This window comes from Cryptomeria japonica, chromosome 10 (genome assembly GCF_030272615.1).
Source record: "Cryptomeria japonica chromosome 10, Sugi_1.0, whole genome shotgun sequence".
In the NCBI taxonomy this organism is placed as follows: Eukaryota; Viridiplantae; Streptophyta; class Pinopsida; order Cupressales; family Cupressaceae; genus Cryptomeria; species Cryptomeria japonica.
The window spans coordinates 530,798,285-530,818,238 of NC_081414.1; the positions used below are offsets into that span (position 1 = coordinate 530,798,285).

At 38.3% G+C, this 19,954-nt stretch overlaps 1 protein-coding gene across 3 annotated transcripts in view; it reads right to left on the reverse strand.

The window, feature by feature from the left end:
* LOC131060795 (midasin) overlaps positions 1–19,954 on the reverse strand; it is a 198,644-nt gene that overhangs the window by 125,603 nt on the left and 53,087 nt on the right. For all 3 annotated transcript variants that reach the window (XM_057994197.2, XM_057994198.2, XM_057994195.2), the window contains exons 9-17: positions 5,064–5,142; positions 4,670–4,792; positions 4,381–4,480; positions 4,168–4,264; positions 3,929–4,063; positions 3,777–3,827; positions 3,515–3,694; positions 3,297–3,422; positions 1,312–3,180 (exon numbers count right to left, since the gene is read on the reverse strand). In XM_057994197.2, coding sequence (XP_057850180.2) covers positions 1,312–3,180; positions 3,297–3,422; positions 3,515–3,694; positions 3,777–3,827; positions 3,929–4,063; positions 4,168–4,264; positions 4,381–4,480; positions 4,670–4,792; positions 5,064–5,142 — 2,760 coding nt within the window. The remainder of the gene's footprint in view (positions 1–1,311; positions 3,181–3,296; positions 3,423–3,514; positions 3,695–3,776; positions 3,828–3,928; positions 4,064–4,167; positions 4,265–4,380; positions 4,481–4,669; positions 4,793–5,063; positions 5,143–19,954) is intronic.

A 19,954-nucleotide genomic window follows, 5' to 3' on the forward strand; every position in this document is an offset into this window, starting at 1 on the left:
ATATTCATAATACATAAGAAATATTTATACTTATAGTCTAAATCATGTTATTACTGTGCGTATTTAAGAAGATGGGAATGAGATGTTCCAAAGAGGGGCAGTCTAAATCCAAGCAATAGGTTGAGTCCCAAGATAGGGTGGGGATCAGCGACCCATAGGCCTTGAGGGTATAGACCCAAGATAGGTAAGGGCTTGGATCTCTAAACTTTGAGGGAACCTATTGTAGTTGGTCTCTAAGCGCTTTGGTAACATACGTAAACCCTTCTCCCTTAAAACTTAAGTAGTAGCAAGGTCTGATATCTATACTAAGAACTATGAATAATGAAATTAATCATCTAATGAGGAAAATAGATAAGCACTTGATAATAACTAATTGAAGAATATCAGTCAATTTTAATATATTGAAATAGATCAGGTAGGGGACATTACAAATGAGCGGGAGGGATCTGGAAAGATGAAGTGATGGGCAGCCTGAATTATCTTTTATGATAATTTTAGTAAAAAGGGGCAGTACAATGACTGGCAAAAAGACAATGTCATTCAGACAATTAAGATGGAAACAAAGAATTTTGAGATCACGCACTAACCTATGAGGTGAAGAGGAAATGCAATGGTAGATCTAACATCCAATCAATGGTGCAAAAGTTGAGCAAGATGGTTTATGCTCCTACTTTCCCCCCCATGGAAATAAAGCTGATTTCTTAAGACTGCCAAAAAGGAACAGCTTTCTCTCCATTGAAAATAGCAAAGCATTGGATCAAGAAAAAGATTGATTTAAGTACATAAAATTTTGTCTCTATGTACACTCAGTAGCACCTTTTTGTAATTGAACGAAATAAAGAAAAATAAACGTGATGGATAAATGATGAATGCCACTAGCTGTTATTTTTTCTACCTTTCTAGCAGATAATATATTCTTGGAGCTGATCAGAGAAGATTGCCCTCTGGGCAGAAAAGTAGATGTTTGAATTTGCTTTTTGAAACTCATCTCATTTTTATTTTCCCCTTCACACTAAAAAGGAGTTAGCATCTCACAAACATTTTTCTCCAGTTCTAGGGGGTCCCTTAACCCTAGGAACCTTTAACAAACCAGAAAAGAATGTCATCCAACCAAAAATACTAGGAAATACAATCCCTGTAAACAGACAATCAACTGGCCAGACACAATATAATCTTCACTTAATATACCGATTCTATTTTAGTGCATATACACATCAAGAACCTGTGTAAAGCAGCTACCATTCAATAAAAAATTAAGGAAAATGATTTAAAATTTAGCATCAGATTTAGAATTGTATATCAGTAACACACCTCTGAGTATAATTTCCCAATGTCAATCTTCACACGGAGATGCTTCTCTAATATTCTTTGAACCACAGCCTTTTCATTCACATCTCTCAGTCTTTCAGCAAGCAACATATAGCCATCCATTGCTAAATCTTCGTAAGACTTTCCACACCTCCTGAACCGATCTGCCCACCTAAATAAATCACGAGGAGTTATGAATCCATGCTTCCCAGCAAAGACATTGCTACTTTGCCTATGCCTTTGTAAATCTTTCAAAACTTCAACCATTTTGCTTGCATAGCTTGGAGGAACTTCGCAACGTTTTTCAAGTATCATGCACAATTCCTCTGCCGGTATATCATCCACATGGAGTTCCAAGAAACGATTGCGAAAAGCACGAGAGAGGACTTTACGACCACCATATGTTCCAGGGGGGTTCTGAGTTGCAAATAACATAAAATGGGGATGAGGTTTAAATGTCATCTGAAGTTCTGGTACAAAAAGTTCTCTGTTGTCATCCAGCAGACGATTCAAAGCTTCCAATACATCTGAAGGTGCCAGGTTAAGCTCATCTAGAACAATCCAATATCCCTTCTGTACTGCCTCAACTAATATTCCTTCTTGAAAAACTAGCTTACCAGAAGAATCTGTAACATATCTACCAAGGTATTCTTGCAAGTCTGTATGCTCATGATTGTTAATGCGAACAAATCGGTGACCGGTGACAGTTGCAAGATATTCAATCAAACTTGTTTTGCCACTAGAGGTTGGTCCTTGTAAAAGAATGGGATATTTACGAATAAAAACAGCTCTTGCAAGGTTCTTTAGATGTTGCTTTATAGTCTTTGTCAAAACATATCGTTTGCAAAATTCAGTAGATGCCTTAGACACTTGAGATGTTCCTCTTTCAATCCAGTACTCTTCAAACTGTACATGATCAGAACTTGGACAAGGAGGAGCCCTAAGTAATGAATTTAAAGCCTTTATTGTCATAGCTCCAGATTCCTTAAGAAGCACTGAAGCAATAATTATTTCCATTAGGTCTGAGCTTGATTGATCTAGCATAGTCAGAAACAACATGCATATTCCATCATAGAGAGCCCTTTGAAAACCATACATTGGGGTTGCTGCCCTTGCATATTCTAAAGCACGTGCCAGAGACCGCAAGCTGTATTGAGGCTTCTGATTTGCTCCATCAAGCAGTCTTGACTCTGATTCTCTTCTGGCTTCTTTATAAAACTTGACAATATCATCAACAGGAAGAGATGGCAGCATACCCTCAAGATACTGATTAACAAAAAGACTCAAATCTTCTGCATTTAGCAACTCATCAACAAAGAATTCAGTAAACCTTTTTTTTATGGAAAATGGCAAATCACGCTTGCCAACATCTGTTGCTGGATTCATGCAAGCAAATATTCGAAAGTCTGGATGGCGAGTAACATACTTAACATCTCCCTTTTCAGTCAGGCAAAGAGAACTTTTGTCTCCTTCCAACACGCCACTAAGCCTCTGAAGTGTCTCAGGAGATGCTAAATTTACTTCATCTAATAAAATCCAATGACCATTTCTCATGGCCTTTACCAATTCTCCTTCCACAAATGAAAATGCAAAAGAGCTTTTTGAAGCTTCAATTTGTCTTTGGGCTCTATGAAGAATAAAAGAAAACTCACGCCATTTTTCCAGAACTTCCCTGTCAATTGACTTCTTCCTTTTTCGTGTATTCTTTTCTCCACCATTACCAACTGTGGGTTGCAGTCCAACATATTGAGATGATTCTGACTCCACAAGTTTTGCTACTTTATCAACTGCTATCTGGAATGCTTTTAGCAACTGATCCCATTTTTTTTTCTCCACAAATTGCTGAATTCTACCAAGAAATTGCATATTTTGCTGCAACCAGGTTAAATTCAAAAGAAAAAATAAGTAAAACCCTTAAATAAGAATATATCCAAAATTCTACCTATATCCTACTATTAGAAGAAGCGGCAAAATTCCTCAATATCCACCTCCGAAGAAAAGGTTGAATAGAATAAACGATTGAAGACATCCATGAGAGGAATGCATATCAATTGAGCTTCTATTGGTTTAAATCCACCCAAAAAGTCTGTGCTGTCACTCTGTTGACTTAGGTTCTGCCAGAAAAAAAGAAGTGTCAACAGTTCCTCTCTCCAACTCACGTTGCATAGATACATAGATGAAGATCAAAAAGTCTCGATGAACATACCAAAACTGTCAGAGGCACATTGAGCTTTGTAGCTAAATGTTGCACAAGAGTAGTTTTCCCAGTACCAGTCTCACCAACTAGAAGAACAGGCTCGTTATGCTTCACAGCGCATGCTATGCGCTCCAAGACACGCAATGCATTCCCAGTATTTGCAAAAGCACGTTCCTGAGTTGTTTTACTCTGAATGCACACAAATAATTATCAAGTACTTGAAATGTATAAAACAATTCACATACCAAACATTACATTTGTGAGAGCCAACCTGCCGCCGAACTAAAGAAACACGTCCAACTTGAAGCATAGATTTTAGAAGCTGTTACACATTTGCCAAAAACAGTGAGCAATTAATGTGCAATAATGAAATGTTATAATGGTGTATAAAGGCTATACCATATGTCATGAAGTACACAAAACCTGAATCTGAGGTTTGTTTAGTTGGTCCAGATATTCTGCTTGTGAATGAGATATATTCCAAAGTTCTGCAATTCTTTTCATTAAAATATGCCTGCTTTCCTTGCAAGCTACCGAAGCAGCAAAAATATCCACTGCCTGCACAAGAGAAGACAGCATATCAAGCACTCAATAAGATAATAATAATGACAATCTAAGTAGCCAAAAAAGGCAGAGAACACTGAATGAAATTGATTGATGACCTCATTAAAGATATGCTCACGCGTACGGCATGACAAAACATCCCTATCAAAATCCAAATCTAAATCTGTGATTCGTTTGCACAATTTCATGAGATCCCTGTCAGTCAGATAGTGAATTAAAAATTAATAAATTAATTTTAAAAAATAAGCAGCTACATAAATCATCAATCTTTCCAAATTTTGTGAATTGATATTGAAGCAATTTCATAGTACCTTGTTGAGAACCGATTCCCAGCATAGACTGAAGCAAAACCACCAAACTTGAAACTTGAGGTGGTTGCTGTTTTAACCATATTCACCATTTCTAGGGTGTCTGTGAATTGTAATGGCATTCATTGTTAGGATACATAATTCAAGATTAACATTAATTTTACTTCAAATAGCAGACAGCTCATTATAATATTACAGATAGCATTAGAAACTATAATCATTTAAAAATCTAATCACTCTAGCAGTAAAATTACTATGTATAGAAAGAGCAAAACAACTGCAGACACCAGACCTATCAATTTAGGAGCAACATGTCCTAAAACCGGAAAGTTCACTTTTACAATTTGGATCAAATCCTCATTGCTTGCAACATCGATCACAACCTTTCTCCACAAATTGCTAAATGTTTCTTTACCTTTCGACCAAGAAAAAAAAGAGCAAAAAAACAAAAATTTAAGCGTTATTGACATTTCAAAAAATAAATAGAGTACCAATGAACAAGCAAATCAGTTCATATAATCACAATAATTACAAATAACAAGAAGACAATTCTAGGATAACTTGCAAATAACTTAATAAAGCATTTATGATATATCCAAAAATCTAGGCACAATTTTAGTTGACAACTCAGAACCAGATCCAGGATCTTTGAATAGATTACAATGTCTCTTGTGTGCAATACAGACCTGATATTGCATGCCTGGATCCAGTTTGAAATTTTGTTATAGTTGCAAATAACTGAAATCCCTCTGCAGCAGGTATTGCCTGGAAATTTATTTTGGGATTGTTAATACATATGTCATGCATGCTGTATAATATATCATAGACACTGCTTACACACAAAAATCCAACATTTGTAAATACAAGATCCAATCCTGAATATTGTTATAGTTGCAAATGACTGCATCCATTTAAAAATAATGCCATGTTTTGCATCTCCTTGAAAATACAAATGGAACAGCCCTGATACCCTTAGGGAATATGGTTGTGAGTCTCAAACTACAAATGGTGAAAGAAAACCCTCATCTACCTAATTAATCCTCACACCACAAGCCCAAAAGCACTAAATATAGCCAGCAGAGATGACAATCATCAGCAATATGACAGAAATGTACAACATAAAAAGCCATCTTAGTGGTGAGTGGTTGTAGACAACAAATCCGGTAAAATGAATATAACATGCTTACTTTATTAGTCACACCCCTTCTGAAAGAAGGCGAGGGGAATTTAATGAATACTGCAAATAGAGTAGACCGGAGAAGCAGACTAGTCTCACCAACATTAACAATTTCTGAGTACTCTCTCCCAGTGTAGAGCTGCAGCAGCAAACTCATCTTGGCCGATGCAATTGGATAATCTCCATTTGCAACCAGCTATACACTGAGCTAGATAGACAACCTCTCTGTATATGCCCAGTTCATATGTATAAAGCTTGCCCAAGATATGTCAAATCCACAAAGCAATGGGAGTTTTGTGACAGCATCAAAGAGGCACATCTTATTAGAGATATCCTAAAAATGCATCTTAAAGCAATGATGTTCCAAAACATAAGAAAGCCATATACCCCTTCTAATACCAGGAGAGAAATAAAGTTTACTATTATGATACCGACTTGATAGCTACAATTTGGAGGCAGCACTATTAAAGATATTTAAGGGAATAAATTTTGTTACAATGATTAATATCTAATAGTTTAAACTCTGAATATTAAGAAAGAGCATCTGATCTCCCCTGAAACAAGTTAATGTTATCACATTTCACAGAATAAGTTGTATGTTCAATAATTTCTAACATATATGAGTCATTATTTTTATAATTCATATTTTAACACTAATTTAAATCATAAAAACTCCTACTAAAACGACACTTTTACTCAACATTGAAGGTAATTTAAAGTTTGCTACATTACTAACGGAACCCAAAGATGATTCTAATAATGACTAAAAATACCTTCAATAGAACTCATAAAGAAATCTGGCAATACTTACAATAGCTTTGGTACACAATTTGAACATGGCACCTGTTGTGACGTATTCACACATCGCCCCATTGCAAATGGGGACCCCTACTTTTTGCCTTCTAGGGTTTGTTTTCTAGGTCTTTTAGGGTTTTGTCTGTTAGCCTTTGCAGGATGAGTGTCGCCAAGGGGATCACTGGATAGCAGGCTTTGCTTAAGTCAAGGTGAGTCCGCGATGCTCCAAAATTTGGATTTCTTTCAAAGTCTCCCTTGAGCTTAGTTTCTGCTCTTGTTGCTGATGGTGTCAGGAGGTCATTGAATCGTGATGAGGGAATTCTATCTTTTGAAAGTCAGTGAGTGGTTGAGCTAATTCGGCTAAGATATGGAAGGAATGAATCCAAGATTTAGCCTAGGACAAAGTCAAGCCAGTTTGAGGGTGAATTGAGCCTAGAATGGGAATTTCGCTCCTGACCCATCCAAAGGGTCCAAAGCGAAATTCATGTAAAACCCTATTTTCCACAAAAACTGGAGCTATATGTCAATCTAAAGGAGAAATTTGCATGATCATGAGGAAAGGAGGCCTAATGAAGTTTGTCCAAGGTATGAGGAGAAAGTATGTGAGGAATTGGCTCAAAAGGTGAATTTCGCTCCTGACCCTTCCAGAGGGTCCAAAGCGAAATGCATATTTCCTCTATTTTGCTTCTTAGCTTGACCAAGTTAGGAGCTTCTAAGGCATGGTTTGGTAAATTTTGATACATATTTGCCTTGAAGAGGAATTTTTGGACCTCAAGATGATGAAAGCTAGCCTCAAATGAGGATTTCGCTCCTGACCCTTCCAAAGGGTCCAGAGCGAAATCTTCCCTTTTGCCTTCCTTTGGCCTTAAAACCTAGTCTGACCTTGCCTGGACCCAGTTGGGTGATGGAATATCTTGATAGTGAAAGAATGAAGTTGATTTGATCAAGTTTGGTGGAGAATGAAGTGAATCTAAGTGAGAAGCTGGCCAAAAACATGATTTTCGCTCCTGACCCTTCCAAAGGGTCCAGAGCGAAAATCCTTGTGCACCTCAATTTATCACTTGTCAAGACCAATTTCATAGTTCCTTAGGCATGTTTGGGGGTGTCTTGACATGTTCTAACCTTAGGAGGTGAGTAAAGGTGGATGAGGTGAAGATTTTAGCCAAGAATGTGAATTTCGCTCCTGACCCTTCCAAAGGGTCCAGAGCGAAATTCTTGAAAACACTCATTTTTCCTTTAGCAAGAGTCAGGACCAAGCTGGAGATGCATGAATAAGGATATATGTTTGCCTCCCAAGGAAGATTAGAGTTTGAAAAATCAAGAATCAAGGTCAAAACATGATTTTTGCTCCTGACCCTTTCAAAGGGTCCAGAGCGAAAATCCTTAAAACTCTTGTTTTCTTCCTTATTTTGGCTAGGCGTTGGCTTGATGGAGGATGAATGGGTATGTTTTTGCCTTGAGAGGGAGTGGGATGCTTTGGAAGATCAAGGTTTTAGCCTAAAAGAGAATTTCGCTCCTAACCCTTCCAAAGGGTCCAGAGCGAAATTCCCTATAAACTTCATTTGCTCCCTTGTTTTAGCTTGAAACCTTGCTCCTTAGATGGAAAACGATCTATATTTGCCTCTGGGAGAAAATTGAAGTTTGAAAAATGAACAATCAAGCCCAAATTGTAATTTTCGCTCCTGACCCTTCCAAAGGGTCCAGAGCAAAAATCAACCTAAGACTCATTTCTTGCCTTATTTGACCAAATTTTGATTTGCAAGGCATTTTGAAGGGAAGAGTGGACATGTTTGGACTTTGGAAATGTTTGAAAGCTTTGAAAAAATGAAGGATTCTAGCCAAGAAGGTGAATTTCGCTCCTGACCCTTCCAAAGGGTCCAGAGCGAAATTCCTTGCAAGCCTATTTTTTGACCTTGCTTAGACCACAAACCTTGTCTCTTGGGTGAAGAATGATGTTTTGTTCCCTTCCAGAGAAGATTGGAGTGGATAAGATGAAAGATCAAGCCAAGAATGAGATTTTCGCTCCTGACCCTTCCAAAGGGTCCAAAGCGAAAATCCTCCTAGACCTCATTTCTTTCCTTATTTGGCCAAATTTTGATGTCCAAGGCATGTTGAAAGGGAGAATGGGCATATTGAAATCCTTAAGGACGTTTGAAAGAGTTGAGGAATGAGTGTTTTAGCCAAGGAAGGAAATTTCGCTCCTGACCCTTACAAAGGGTCCAGAGCGAAATTCCTTACAAGCCTATATTTTTAACCTTGCTTGAATTTAAAACCTTGTTCCTAGGGCGAAGAGAGATGAGATTTTACCTTGCAATGAAGATTGGGTTTGAAAGAATGATGATTTTGGACTAAAAAGTGAATTTCGCTCCTGACCCTTCAAGAGGGTCCAGGGCGAAATTGTGCAAAACCTATCTTTTCCCTTAGTTTCATGCCAAATCTAGTGTGGATCAGGATCAAAGAAGGCCTTAGGAATGACTTTGACTTATCAATGATAATCAAATTTGAAGGAATTGAGCCAAAAAGTGAATTTCGCTCCTGACCCTTCCAAAGGGTCCAAAGCGAAAATCTTAAAACCACCCATTTTCCTTGCAAGTCTAGTCAAACGTTAGGTTTTCATGGCTTGGATGGGTGTGAGGAGACATGTTCTTGCCTTTTGAAGTTAATTGGTGTTGAAAAATGATGGAAATTAGCCCAAACCAAGGATTTCGCCCCTGACCCTTCCAAAGGGTCCAGAGCGAAAATCCTAGGATCACCTACTTTCTTTGCAAGACAAGTTAAAATTTTGATTTTTATGGCCTAGATAGGAGTGAGGCAATGTGGCCTTAGTCTTGGAGGTGAATTCAAGTTGAAATGATGGAGGAGTGAGCCTAAAACAAGATTTTCGTTCCTGACCCTTCCAAAGGGTACAGAGCGAAAATCCTAAAACCCATCATTTTCTCCAAAATTTGTGCCAAGCTAAGCCTAGACCTAGGTAAGATAAGCCTTTAAGATTGCCCTTGAATGGATTTTGGCCACCAAAAATGCATATTTTGAGCTAAGACAAGGATTTCGCTCCTGACCCTTCCAAACGGTCTAGAGCGAAATCCTCGAGAGGTCCTGTCCCTGGCCATGATTTTGAGCGAATTCCTTTTAGGCCTTCCGGGGATCAAGCAAATGTTGTCAAGTTGAGAGATAGATCCAATTGAGGGTGTCAAGGGGAGACAAAGTGAAAAAGAAAGGAATTGAGTGAGGGAAGACAAGCTAGGAATGAATTTCGCTCCTGACCCTTCCAAAGGGTCCAGAGCGAAATTCTTCAAATCAACTATTTTTCCTTTGTATGTGGCCAAGACTTTGATTCTTAGGGCATGGTTGAGGATGGAAGGATGTTATTTAGCCTTGCAAGATAGATTGGAGTGAAGAAGATGAAGGATCAAGCTTAAAACTTGAATTTCACTCCTGACCCTTCCAAAGGGTCCAGGGCGAAATTCACAAAATGTCCTTTTTCCTTCAAGATCGAGCTAAGCCAAGACGATGATCAAGACAAATTGGACCTAAAGATGGCCATATGCATGTGTTTCAATAGGTTTTAAGTCCAAGAGGTAAGGATTTTGAGCTAAAGAGTGGATTTCGCTCCTAACCCTTCCAAAGGGTCTAGAGCGAAATTCCCAAAATCACCTAGTTTGCCCATGAGGAAGGTCAAGTTGTAGATTCCTAGCCTTTGGTGAGGAGAAGGATAGTGTATGCTTGCCTTGGAAGGCATTTTGGAGTAGAGACATGATGGAATTTGTCCAAAAATGCAAAATTCACTCCTAACCCTTCCAGAGGGTCCAGGGCGAAATCCTTTGAAACTGCTATTTTTTCACCTTGTTGGGGCCAAGCGAGGAAGTAATTGTGAGGTAATGTTGAAAGGAGGTCTAAATGAGCCAGGAATGCAAAATTTGCTCCTGACCCTTCTAGAGGATCCAAGGCGAAATTCTTATAGGGCTTGTCCCTGGAAAGAGTCTTGAACTAACTTCATTTTAATATCTTTTGTTGATGATTTAAGGTGTGAAATACTATGTTGAAATGAATTTATTATGTCCTTAATCATCTTTTGATTTGTTTTTGCAGATGAAAGAAGATCAAGCCAAGACAAGGACGACCTTCCCCAGTCCAGCATCAACAAGGACGACCTTCTCCAGTCCAGCATCAACAAGGACGGCCTCCTCCGGTCCAGCGTCATCAGGGACAACCTCTTCCAGTCCAGCATTTGAAGGAAAGGTACACCATCCATCCTGCACATCAAAGACAAAGGAGGTTAAAGCAAGGGTTCGTTGAAGAAGCAGACAGTTTCAGAAGAGTTAATTAAAGTTAGCTTCTCAGCATCATCAAATTAAGCATCTACCAAGTTACAAGTGTCAGACAAGGTGGCATCCCAGTCATCACTCCTCCAGTCGGATTGGTCCACCTCAGCGTGTCCAGATTCAATGTACCTGACTCATTGGAGATTGCACAAACTTTGATGTACCTACCCCGGTTATCCATTGGTCGAATATTCCAGAGAAGACGTGTCCAAATAATGCAATTATTTCATTGGCCAGAATTGAGTTATTGTAACAAACCCTAATTAGGGTTTTCATTGTAAAATCTCGACCATTGATCTCAAGTTGATCTGAGCCATTGAATTGTATTGAGGGCACTATATAAGCCCTGGCTCCTCATTTGTAAAGGCTAATGGTTAGCTAATAGAGAATAGTGAGTCAGGAGTTAGAAGGTGAATAGTTAGAAATAGTGAATAAGTCAATTAATAGTATAGCAATTAGAGTAGAATAGAAAGAGAAGGCAAAGATTGTTGCCAAGATGTTGTTGTAAAAGGCTTGTAAAACTTCATTGAAGAAATGGTGAAATCTATGGGTCGATTCAACAATTTGCATGGTCTCTATACTTCTCAGATTTGATTTCATGTTATTAGATGAGTGGAAGAAATGTGTTTGATTGATGGTGAAATTCGTATATCCATACTACTAGCAGTTTGTTGATTGCAAACTTGCCTTGTGTAGTCAACTGGAATCATTCACTTTAAGCTTAACTTCAATTGTCATTTCTTCACTGATATGCATCAGCCTAATGGTGTCTATGCCTGTAGCGATGATCTGAACATCATAAAGTTTTCCTCCGAAGATCGCACTAACCTTGTGGAGATGGTCCTGGGATGTCAAAACAAGACTTAGTAAGAATTTCATCAAAGGTTATTCATTGCTCCTACACTCTTAGTGTCAAAATTAGATCCTTTCCTCGCCTTCATCCTTTTCCTTGTTTTTCAAAATCTAGACTAGTGAAATCCTGTGTTCCAACAATATTCAAAGCAAATCAAACGTTCAGTCATCAAGTGTAAGTCCCCTTGTGATTCCACCAAAATCACATCATACCACAGAGAGCTTATCCACGAGTAGAGAACCTACATACAAGAACCTTGGAGTTGCCTCGACTGATCCTTCGGCGAGATCTTCAACAGTCGAGAAACTTTGCTCAAGAGAGGATAAGGTACCTTTAGGTATTTTATTCTGTGTTCGCATGTGCATGAAAAACACATCAACAGCACCAAATCACATCCATCTAAATTTACTACGATTTGAACACAACTTGTCAGCAACTAGAGAGCTTCGTCATAAATGTTAATAATCAAATTCAAAGATAAGAATATTGAGCCTTTATAATTGCTCTATCACTTTCTTGCCCTAAGTCATATAATATGTTCATAAATCTCCAAACTTTGCCTCTCCACCATCATTATATTCTTTAACTTTGATCATAAATTTTCCTAAAAAACAAGAGTAAACAGTGTTGTTTGTCAAATACTTCTTCCCCTAAATGGTTTCAAAAAACATTCATAGCCTTAACAATTAAACCAAATTAAACCAGATTCTACATTGAGGGGAGGCTTCCTAGCTTCTCTTCTTCTCTCATATGGGGGGGACTTTTTTCTCGCATGGGGTTTTGTTCCTCACATACTTCTATGATAATTCTCTTGTATCTAGCTTCCATCTCTCTTTTGGGGGAGGTTTTTTTCCCATTGGGTTTTTCTCTCTTTCCCCGCTTTGTGAGAGATTTCATTGCATTGGTTTGCATGCATTTGCATTTGTACATGGGTACCTAACATGGCCTTGTAGCCGGGACCCATCTTGCATTGCTTAGTTGCATTGTAGACTTAAGTGCATTCCCCTAAGTTGCACTTAAGGGGGGTGTTGGTGTCAATAATTATTCATCATGGATATTATTACACCTTACTTAAGTTTACTTAGGAAATGCATTTCATAGTAGTTTGGATATGAGACACTTGGGTGTTTGTGCCACATTATGATAGTGTGTGTAGGAGAATTTTCACCTTTTATGGTGTGATCTTGTTACTACTCTATCATATCCACTTATTATGGAGTGATAATTCCACCTTCGGTGGGTGATCCACCTCAAGTGGAATATTTTATTGTTTCTCCTACCTACCACACCTATTTCCTACCTACCCTTGTTTCTTATTGAGCCACATGTCATGTTTGTGTGCTCACATATCCATATAACCTTGCCTATACAAGCAGGCTCATATTCATTGTATGAACAACTATTGAACAACATGTAATGATCCAGTTGATCAGTATTTTCTTGATAGAATACAGTTTATTTCTATCATCTATTTTGTTCTCTCTTATTTGTGCTTTCCATTGCCTCTAGATCTTGGCAAAATCTCACAGTCTTGCATAAACAATGGTGCTTTGATCTGCAAAATGGTACACAGATGTCATGTCCATCTCTAACTTTATTTAATATTCTGAAAATTATCATTGATGACTGTGTGGGGGAAAAAGTGACACTAAGCAAACATGCCCTAATCTCACTTTCAATCACACATTTGTGGAATACGAAAGAGCCTAGAGGTATCACACAATTGGCTACTTCTTTTTGTGGAAGAGAGAGCCACGGGCTACCTATTAGGATTTCTATTCCTTTGTTGTAATAGAAAGATGAAATGATGCAAGTTCAATTCCTAACCCCAAAGTGCAAGTATGAACTAATAACAAGATTGCAGAATTGAACTTAAACAATGGAAAGCTGTAAACACAAGGACAAGGCAAGAATGCAAATGCGTACCCGGAGTCAAAATCTGAGTGAAAATGTTCGGGACGGGGGCGTGGGCGCCACTGTCCTGATTCTGCCCCTGAAACTGCTCCGGAAACTGCTGTTTTGCAACCTGGAAAGCTATCAAAAATGCTGAAAACTGTTGTCTGTCAGGAGGACCAGGGCGCCCAGCACCCCTGTCCCAGGGACCAGGGCACCCAGCGCCCCTGTCCTGGCAGGACCAGGGCGCCCCACACCCCTGTCCTGGTCTTTTGCTCTGATATTTGGTGTGAAGTTCGGTCTCCGTCTGCTTCTTCCGAATCTGTAACTTGCGGCGTCGTCCGAGTCCCGAAACCTGCACTTATATCTGAAAAGGGTATGGGCGGCTATATAGGGTTTTGCCTTAGTCAAACCCCCGCTTTGGTGATTTCCACCTCCACGAATAGCCAAGTTGTATTGTAAAATGCATTGTGTGTGCAGACCTAGTGTGTGTGCAAGGTCCTTAAATGCAAGAAAGCAAACTAGAGCAACCTAGAAAGTAAACCCTAATTGCTTGTAAATGATAATGTAAATGCTCTAAATCAAGATGCAAAGTGATCTAAAGCATGAATAAAGGATATATTGAAGCTTATGCAAAGACATGAAAACAACATGAAATCATACCCAACCCTTAAGGGAGGAGTACAAGCCAATCTTCAGTCGGTAATCTCCTATTGTTCTTCAATGTCTCCCAAGCCCTAAATGAATGAAATTGATGAATGCTTGATGGATGGATGTTGAATGTTATTAAAGTCTTCAAAGCTCTGCTCTTTCGCTGCATAGAAGGTCCTCAAAAGCCAAAATTCCGGATCCTTTCAAATGAAGAAAGAGAGCTCTTATATATGAAACCCTAGGTCTTAATTTCAACTTTTGGCCGACCTAGAGATTGAATATCCCGCCAATTTCTTGGGGTTAAGCTTTATTTTATGATTGGGTCGTGCTCCTAAAATTTCGGGAAAAATGTCCGGGACCATGTGCGCCATGGTCCCGACAACTTTTCACCAAATTTTCAGGGCCGTCGGATATGATGATTTTAGAGAGAATCCCGAAGTTACAGGTGATTTCGAGATGTTTTGACCCCCGAAATCAAGCCCCCAAGTTCAAAATAGGACCTAATTAGGGTTTTTGATTAAATGATGTATTGGAAGAATAAAATGAAAGGGGCACACTTTAATGAAAGGGCCCAACTTTATGATGTGGGAGATGATGAAATAGGACCTTAGACCTAATTAATTTAATTAATTAAGCGCTAAGGGGAAATGCAATGCAAAATGCAAAATGCGCCAAGGCGGGTGCTAAACTAGGTGTGAAATTGTACCACCCTAGCAAGTGCGTACAATTTACGACGCTACAATGACCTAGTCTATTCATATTTTATTCTAGTTTTTTGCTAATTTATATTTTATTTCAATTACAAATGCAGAGTGTAGCATTTCATAATCACTCATTTGCCAGTGAACAGTCCTCTATCAGAGAATCTACTAACTTCTCAACTGTATACCTGTAAAACACATTCCTTGTCTAGCTCAAACTGCCATTCAGAATTTGAACTTTCATTTATGCTAGAAAATTTTTTTCTTCAAACAAATCTGTTGTGATTGTATCTATTTTAAATGTACCGCTTCCACTTTTGATGGATATCATCTCTTTGTGTCAAATATGTATTAATTGTGTCTTACGCTATGGACAACCAAAAGTTGCATCATACTGTTTCCATACTCATTTAGACGGAATGTTTACTCCTGCCCTCCCATCAATTAGTGTGTAGCTTAAAGCCCCATTATTTCAATTGTGCTTGTTTCATACTTCGACATAGTAGAATATCATTTTCTTTTTTCACAAACAGGTGTCCTCATCATTAGTTGTTTTTTTAAATTTGTTTAATTTTTTAGCCTGGCCTAATAATTACTTTGCTATTACTGCCACAATTGTTTCTTATACATATTGGAACCTTTTTAAGTCATTCAGATCCAATGTTTGAGTCATTTTCTTTCCTATGATGACTTTTATGATTTCTTGTAGTTTTCTGATATTCTTGACTACTGTCCAATGTCAATTCCTCTTTTGTGCCATCGTTTATTTCGCTTCTCTGATTGCTTGAACTCTTGTTTGCATTCATTGTTTCTCAGTACTCATTTTGAGTTTGTTTCTTTTACTTCCTTTTTGATTGCATAATGTAATCATCTTGTCCTATTCACCAATTTCTATCATGTTTTCTGTTTACTTTTATACATTCTCTATCAGTAGACCTCCTAGGCCACATTCAGAACATATATAGTTCTGAACATTCTTTATCTGTAGGGTTTCCTAGACTACATTCTGAATATATGTTTTACACTGCAAGTAAGCTAATGGGTCATTCTATTTAAACTGGTCCCATTTTCCACACTTCCAACTTTGAATAATAGGTCTTCTACATTGATCTCAAGCAATGAGAATTTGTGATCCAATCTTACTATTATTGCTCAGTGATCTTTGATTCCTTGCAGTAGCATTTATTGTTTGTCTTCTATTGGTTTGGTATTTGAATTGAATAGGTAGCCTCTTATATTGGACAAAATATTCCTCTTTATTTCCTTATGTCTGACATTTTAGACACTGTATTCCTGCTTTATCTGTTTTATCTTTTCTTGATTTTTCGTCTTGCTTCATCATTTTGCTAAAATAATTGTAACCTTGATCCTTCCTCATCAGCTTCTAAATCTCGCCCATCTTTTACTTGTTCTGAATATAACAATAGATTTAAAGTATATTTTTATGAGCTGGTGTTGGTATTATCCTCATATTGGTCTTTTAAAGTATATTTTTATGAGCTGGTGTTGCTATTATCCTTATTGGTCTGTCTTCATCATTTTGCTAAACGTTTTTGTAATCTTGATCCTTCTTCGTCATCATCTAAATCTCACCCATCTTATACTTCTTGTAATAAATTAACATTAGATTTAATGTATATTTTTATGAACTGTTGCTGGTTGTATCCTCGTACTTTTCAAAAATCCTTTTGTGTTCTTTAATATTGAAGCGAGATGGTTAAATGACTACTACCAATCTTTCATAATAGTACAACATGAAGAAACGGTAACATTCAATAAAAGGATTTAATTCAGTATGTCAGCAAAACTATACACTAAGCAAAATAAGTCCAGGGATGCTACAGACAAATTCGGTAAAATTTTGGCATGTTTTATAGCACTTCAACCAACAGTCATGTAGAGAAAAATTCTAATGTCACAACCAAAATATTTTCTTTCCACCTAAGAAAATAACGATAAAAAATGTGAAACAATGAACCAGTTCCAACCATTAGAAACTATTAAAATAATATTATAATATTCTATAATGGTCATCTTAGTTGTCACGTTTTAGCTTTTTAGCTTCGTGTTGAAGCTTCAATTTAACAGTTTGTTCTTTTTAGAACACCATCTTGTAAACCTCTATATATACGTTGTATATTCATAAATATATTCATCCAATTATTTTTCATGATATCAGAGTGGATTTTTTAATTGAAAGTTCATAAGCCCTTCTACCTGGAAATAATTTCTAGAAATTTTTTACGTATTTTTTATGAAAATAAAATTGATTACTGGTTCATAGCGCTGAGGGTTTTTGAGTTTGTGGGTCCATTCGTGAGGGTTTCTTCGTCTACAATTCTTCTTCATGAAGATTTTTGTTTTGAGGGCGGATTTGTCTTCTACAGTTCGCGGGCTAGGGTTTCATTTTTTGTAGGTCGCGTTTTTGCAAATCATGGTTTTACGCGGGCTACTATTCCCAACAGCGGCACGATTCCTTTTTGTTAATTTTAGGATCAGACTGATAACATTAAGCAGAAAATAACAAAAGAAACACACATAACACAGCAGTACCCTGGGAAAACCTCCCTCTTGGAGGTGAAAAACCCAGCAACAAAAATCTCAGATTATATTAATTAAACTCAGCAGCGGATTTACAATCTTGCTTCACACATGAAGTATACTTCAAATTAGGGCACACATCAGGCAGACTTATCTGGAATATACTCTGTTGTAAATACTTCAATGTTCTGAATGCTTGACCTGGATATGACTTGCTGTCCGTGAGAATGAATTCACAAACCCTAGTTGAAATTTCGTCACCTCTAGACAAGGTTCGCCAACCTTGAATGATAGTTCGCCTGACTTAGCTGGAGGTAAAGATGAATTCGCTGCCCAAGATTGTAGTTTGCTGACCTTATCGTTGAGTCCGCTGCCTTAAGGGAACGCTTGGACAAATTCGCTGTTGTATCAGATTCACAGAGGTGAATGATGATTATGATTGCTGATTGTAACTTGTATATATATGCAATTACACTAACCAGATTGCACTAGATTGGCCTCGTGCAATTTGTATTTACAATAACAATTTTGGCGCCCAAAATAGGACATGCCCAATATGAATTATAAGTTATATGGTTTAGGTCTTGCCCAATACTTATAGCAAGTTACAATTACAAGTTATAAGTTGCCGCCCACTTAGGGCTAGACCCAAACAGAATTTACATATAAAATTATGCCATCATTATGGCTAAGGCCGACAGGCCACTTAGCCATCATATGTACTAGGTCAGCCCTAGAAGGATCCGACCTAGCTACACATCAACACTCCCTCTTAGCTAGGGAGGATTCCTTCTCAATAACCAAGTCACATAGTGACAACCATCATGGCTACTCCCATGAAAATGCAAGTGAACACAACCACCATGGCTACTCCCAAAGGGTGGGTCCATCATGGCTACTCCCATGCATGGAATTACACATGAACACAACCACTATGGCTACTCCCATGGATGACGTCATCTCAACATGATGTTCATCATAGCTGCTCCCAAAGGGTGAATAAACACAAGTGCTAAGTCATGGAATGACATCCACATGCCTACTCACAGAGGGTGGATCCACCATACCTACTCGCAAAGGGTGGAACGAGGGCTTTCACCTCAAACTTCTCCCAGAAAAGAGTGCATTACCACCATGCCTACTTCCAGAGGGTGGTTCCACCATGCCTACTTGCAGAGGGCGGAACAAGGGCTTTCACCTCAAACTTCTCTCGCAGAGAAGAATGCATTAACAAGGGATTGCACCTCGAACTTCTCCCTCACAAAGAAGAACTCATTAGCAAGGGATTGCACCTCGAACTTCTCCCTCACAGAGAAGAACTCATTAACAAGGTATTGCACCTCGAACTTCTCCCTCAGAGAGAAAAAAACTCATTAACAAGGGCTTTCACCTCAAATTTCTCCATCATAGAGAAAACTGCTTTAACCAAATCTTCATGACGATGTAGCTCCCTCTGAAGCTGAAATGTCATTTTTCCTCTGAAGCTGAAATCAATCTTTTGACCTCCTTGTCCAAGGTTACCTCTAGTTATGTATCACCAACTCAGCTTTATGTAAGCAAGTTGTCTCTGGACTTCAGCCTGTGATGCTTCCTCACAGGATGCCTTAAAATCTTCCTTCCTTGAAGAAACGCTTCCGACCATCATCTCAATTCTATGACTACAAGCTTCAAGTTCTTTCTCTGTTGAATGCTTCTTGGTCTGTCCTTTCTTTATCTCAAAGACTGCCTATAGAGCATAAGCAAGAGCGCCTATTGCTTCACTAAAATCCCCTTCATATTCCTCCTGAATGTCAATCTCTACATTGCAAAAAGAATTCCAAAAACCTATAACCTGAAGAGCAACAGCTTGTGATGAAATATACTGCAAGGGGCAAGTTTCTCATGGTAAGTACATTCAAATGCAGCTTATCCGCTGCCAATGTAAATAACACATATTTAATGACTACATATGCAATAAATGAACATTAAAGGACTACTTATCTCTTTATTGATTTTCCTAGCCATGTATTCAAGTGGAGACCCTACAAGCCTTGAGAACTCTTTGTGTTTGATGAAGTCATCACTATCTATGGTGTAGCAACATCACTGAGGTCTGCACATGAGGTTGTCCAGTATGGAAACAAAGATAACTAGCCAATGTGATATTAATATTGCATCATGCAAGATGACATTGTTCCCCTCCACCATGATTTCTGGGCACCACGAGAGTCATCAGATAAGCCTTTATGGTTACCATGCTCGCCACCATCTTGTGTGTAGAAGGAGAGGTGAAACAAACTACTATCAATCTGATCACAACCAATTCGAACCAAGGTCTGATACCATGTTAATTTTGGGATCAGACTGATAACATTAAGCAGAAAATAACAAATGAAACACACATAACACAGCAGTACCCTGGGAAAACCTCCCTCTTGGAGGTGAAAAACCTCCCTCTTGGAGGTGAAAAACCTCCCTCTTGGAGGTGAAAAACCCAGCAACAAAAATCTCAGATAACATTTACAATCTTGCTTCACACATGAAGCGTACTTCAAATTAGGGCACAAATTAGGCAGACTTATCTAGGATATACTCTGCTGTAAATACTTCAATGATCTGAATGCTTGACCTCGATATGACTTGGTGTCCCTAAGAATGAATTCAC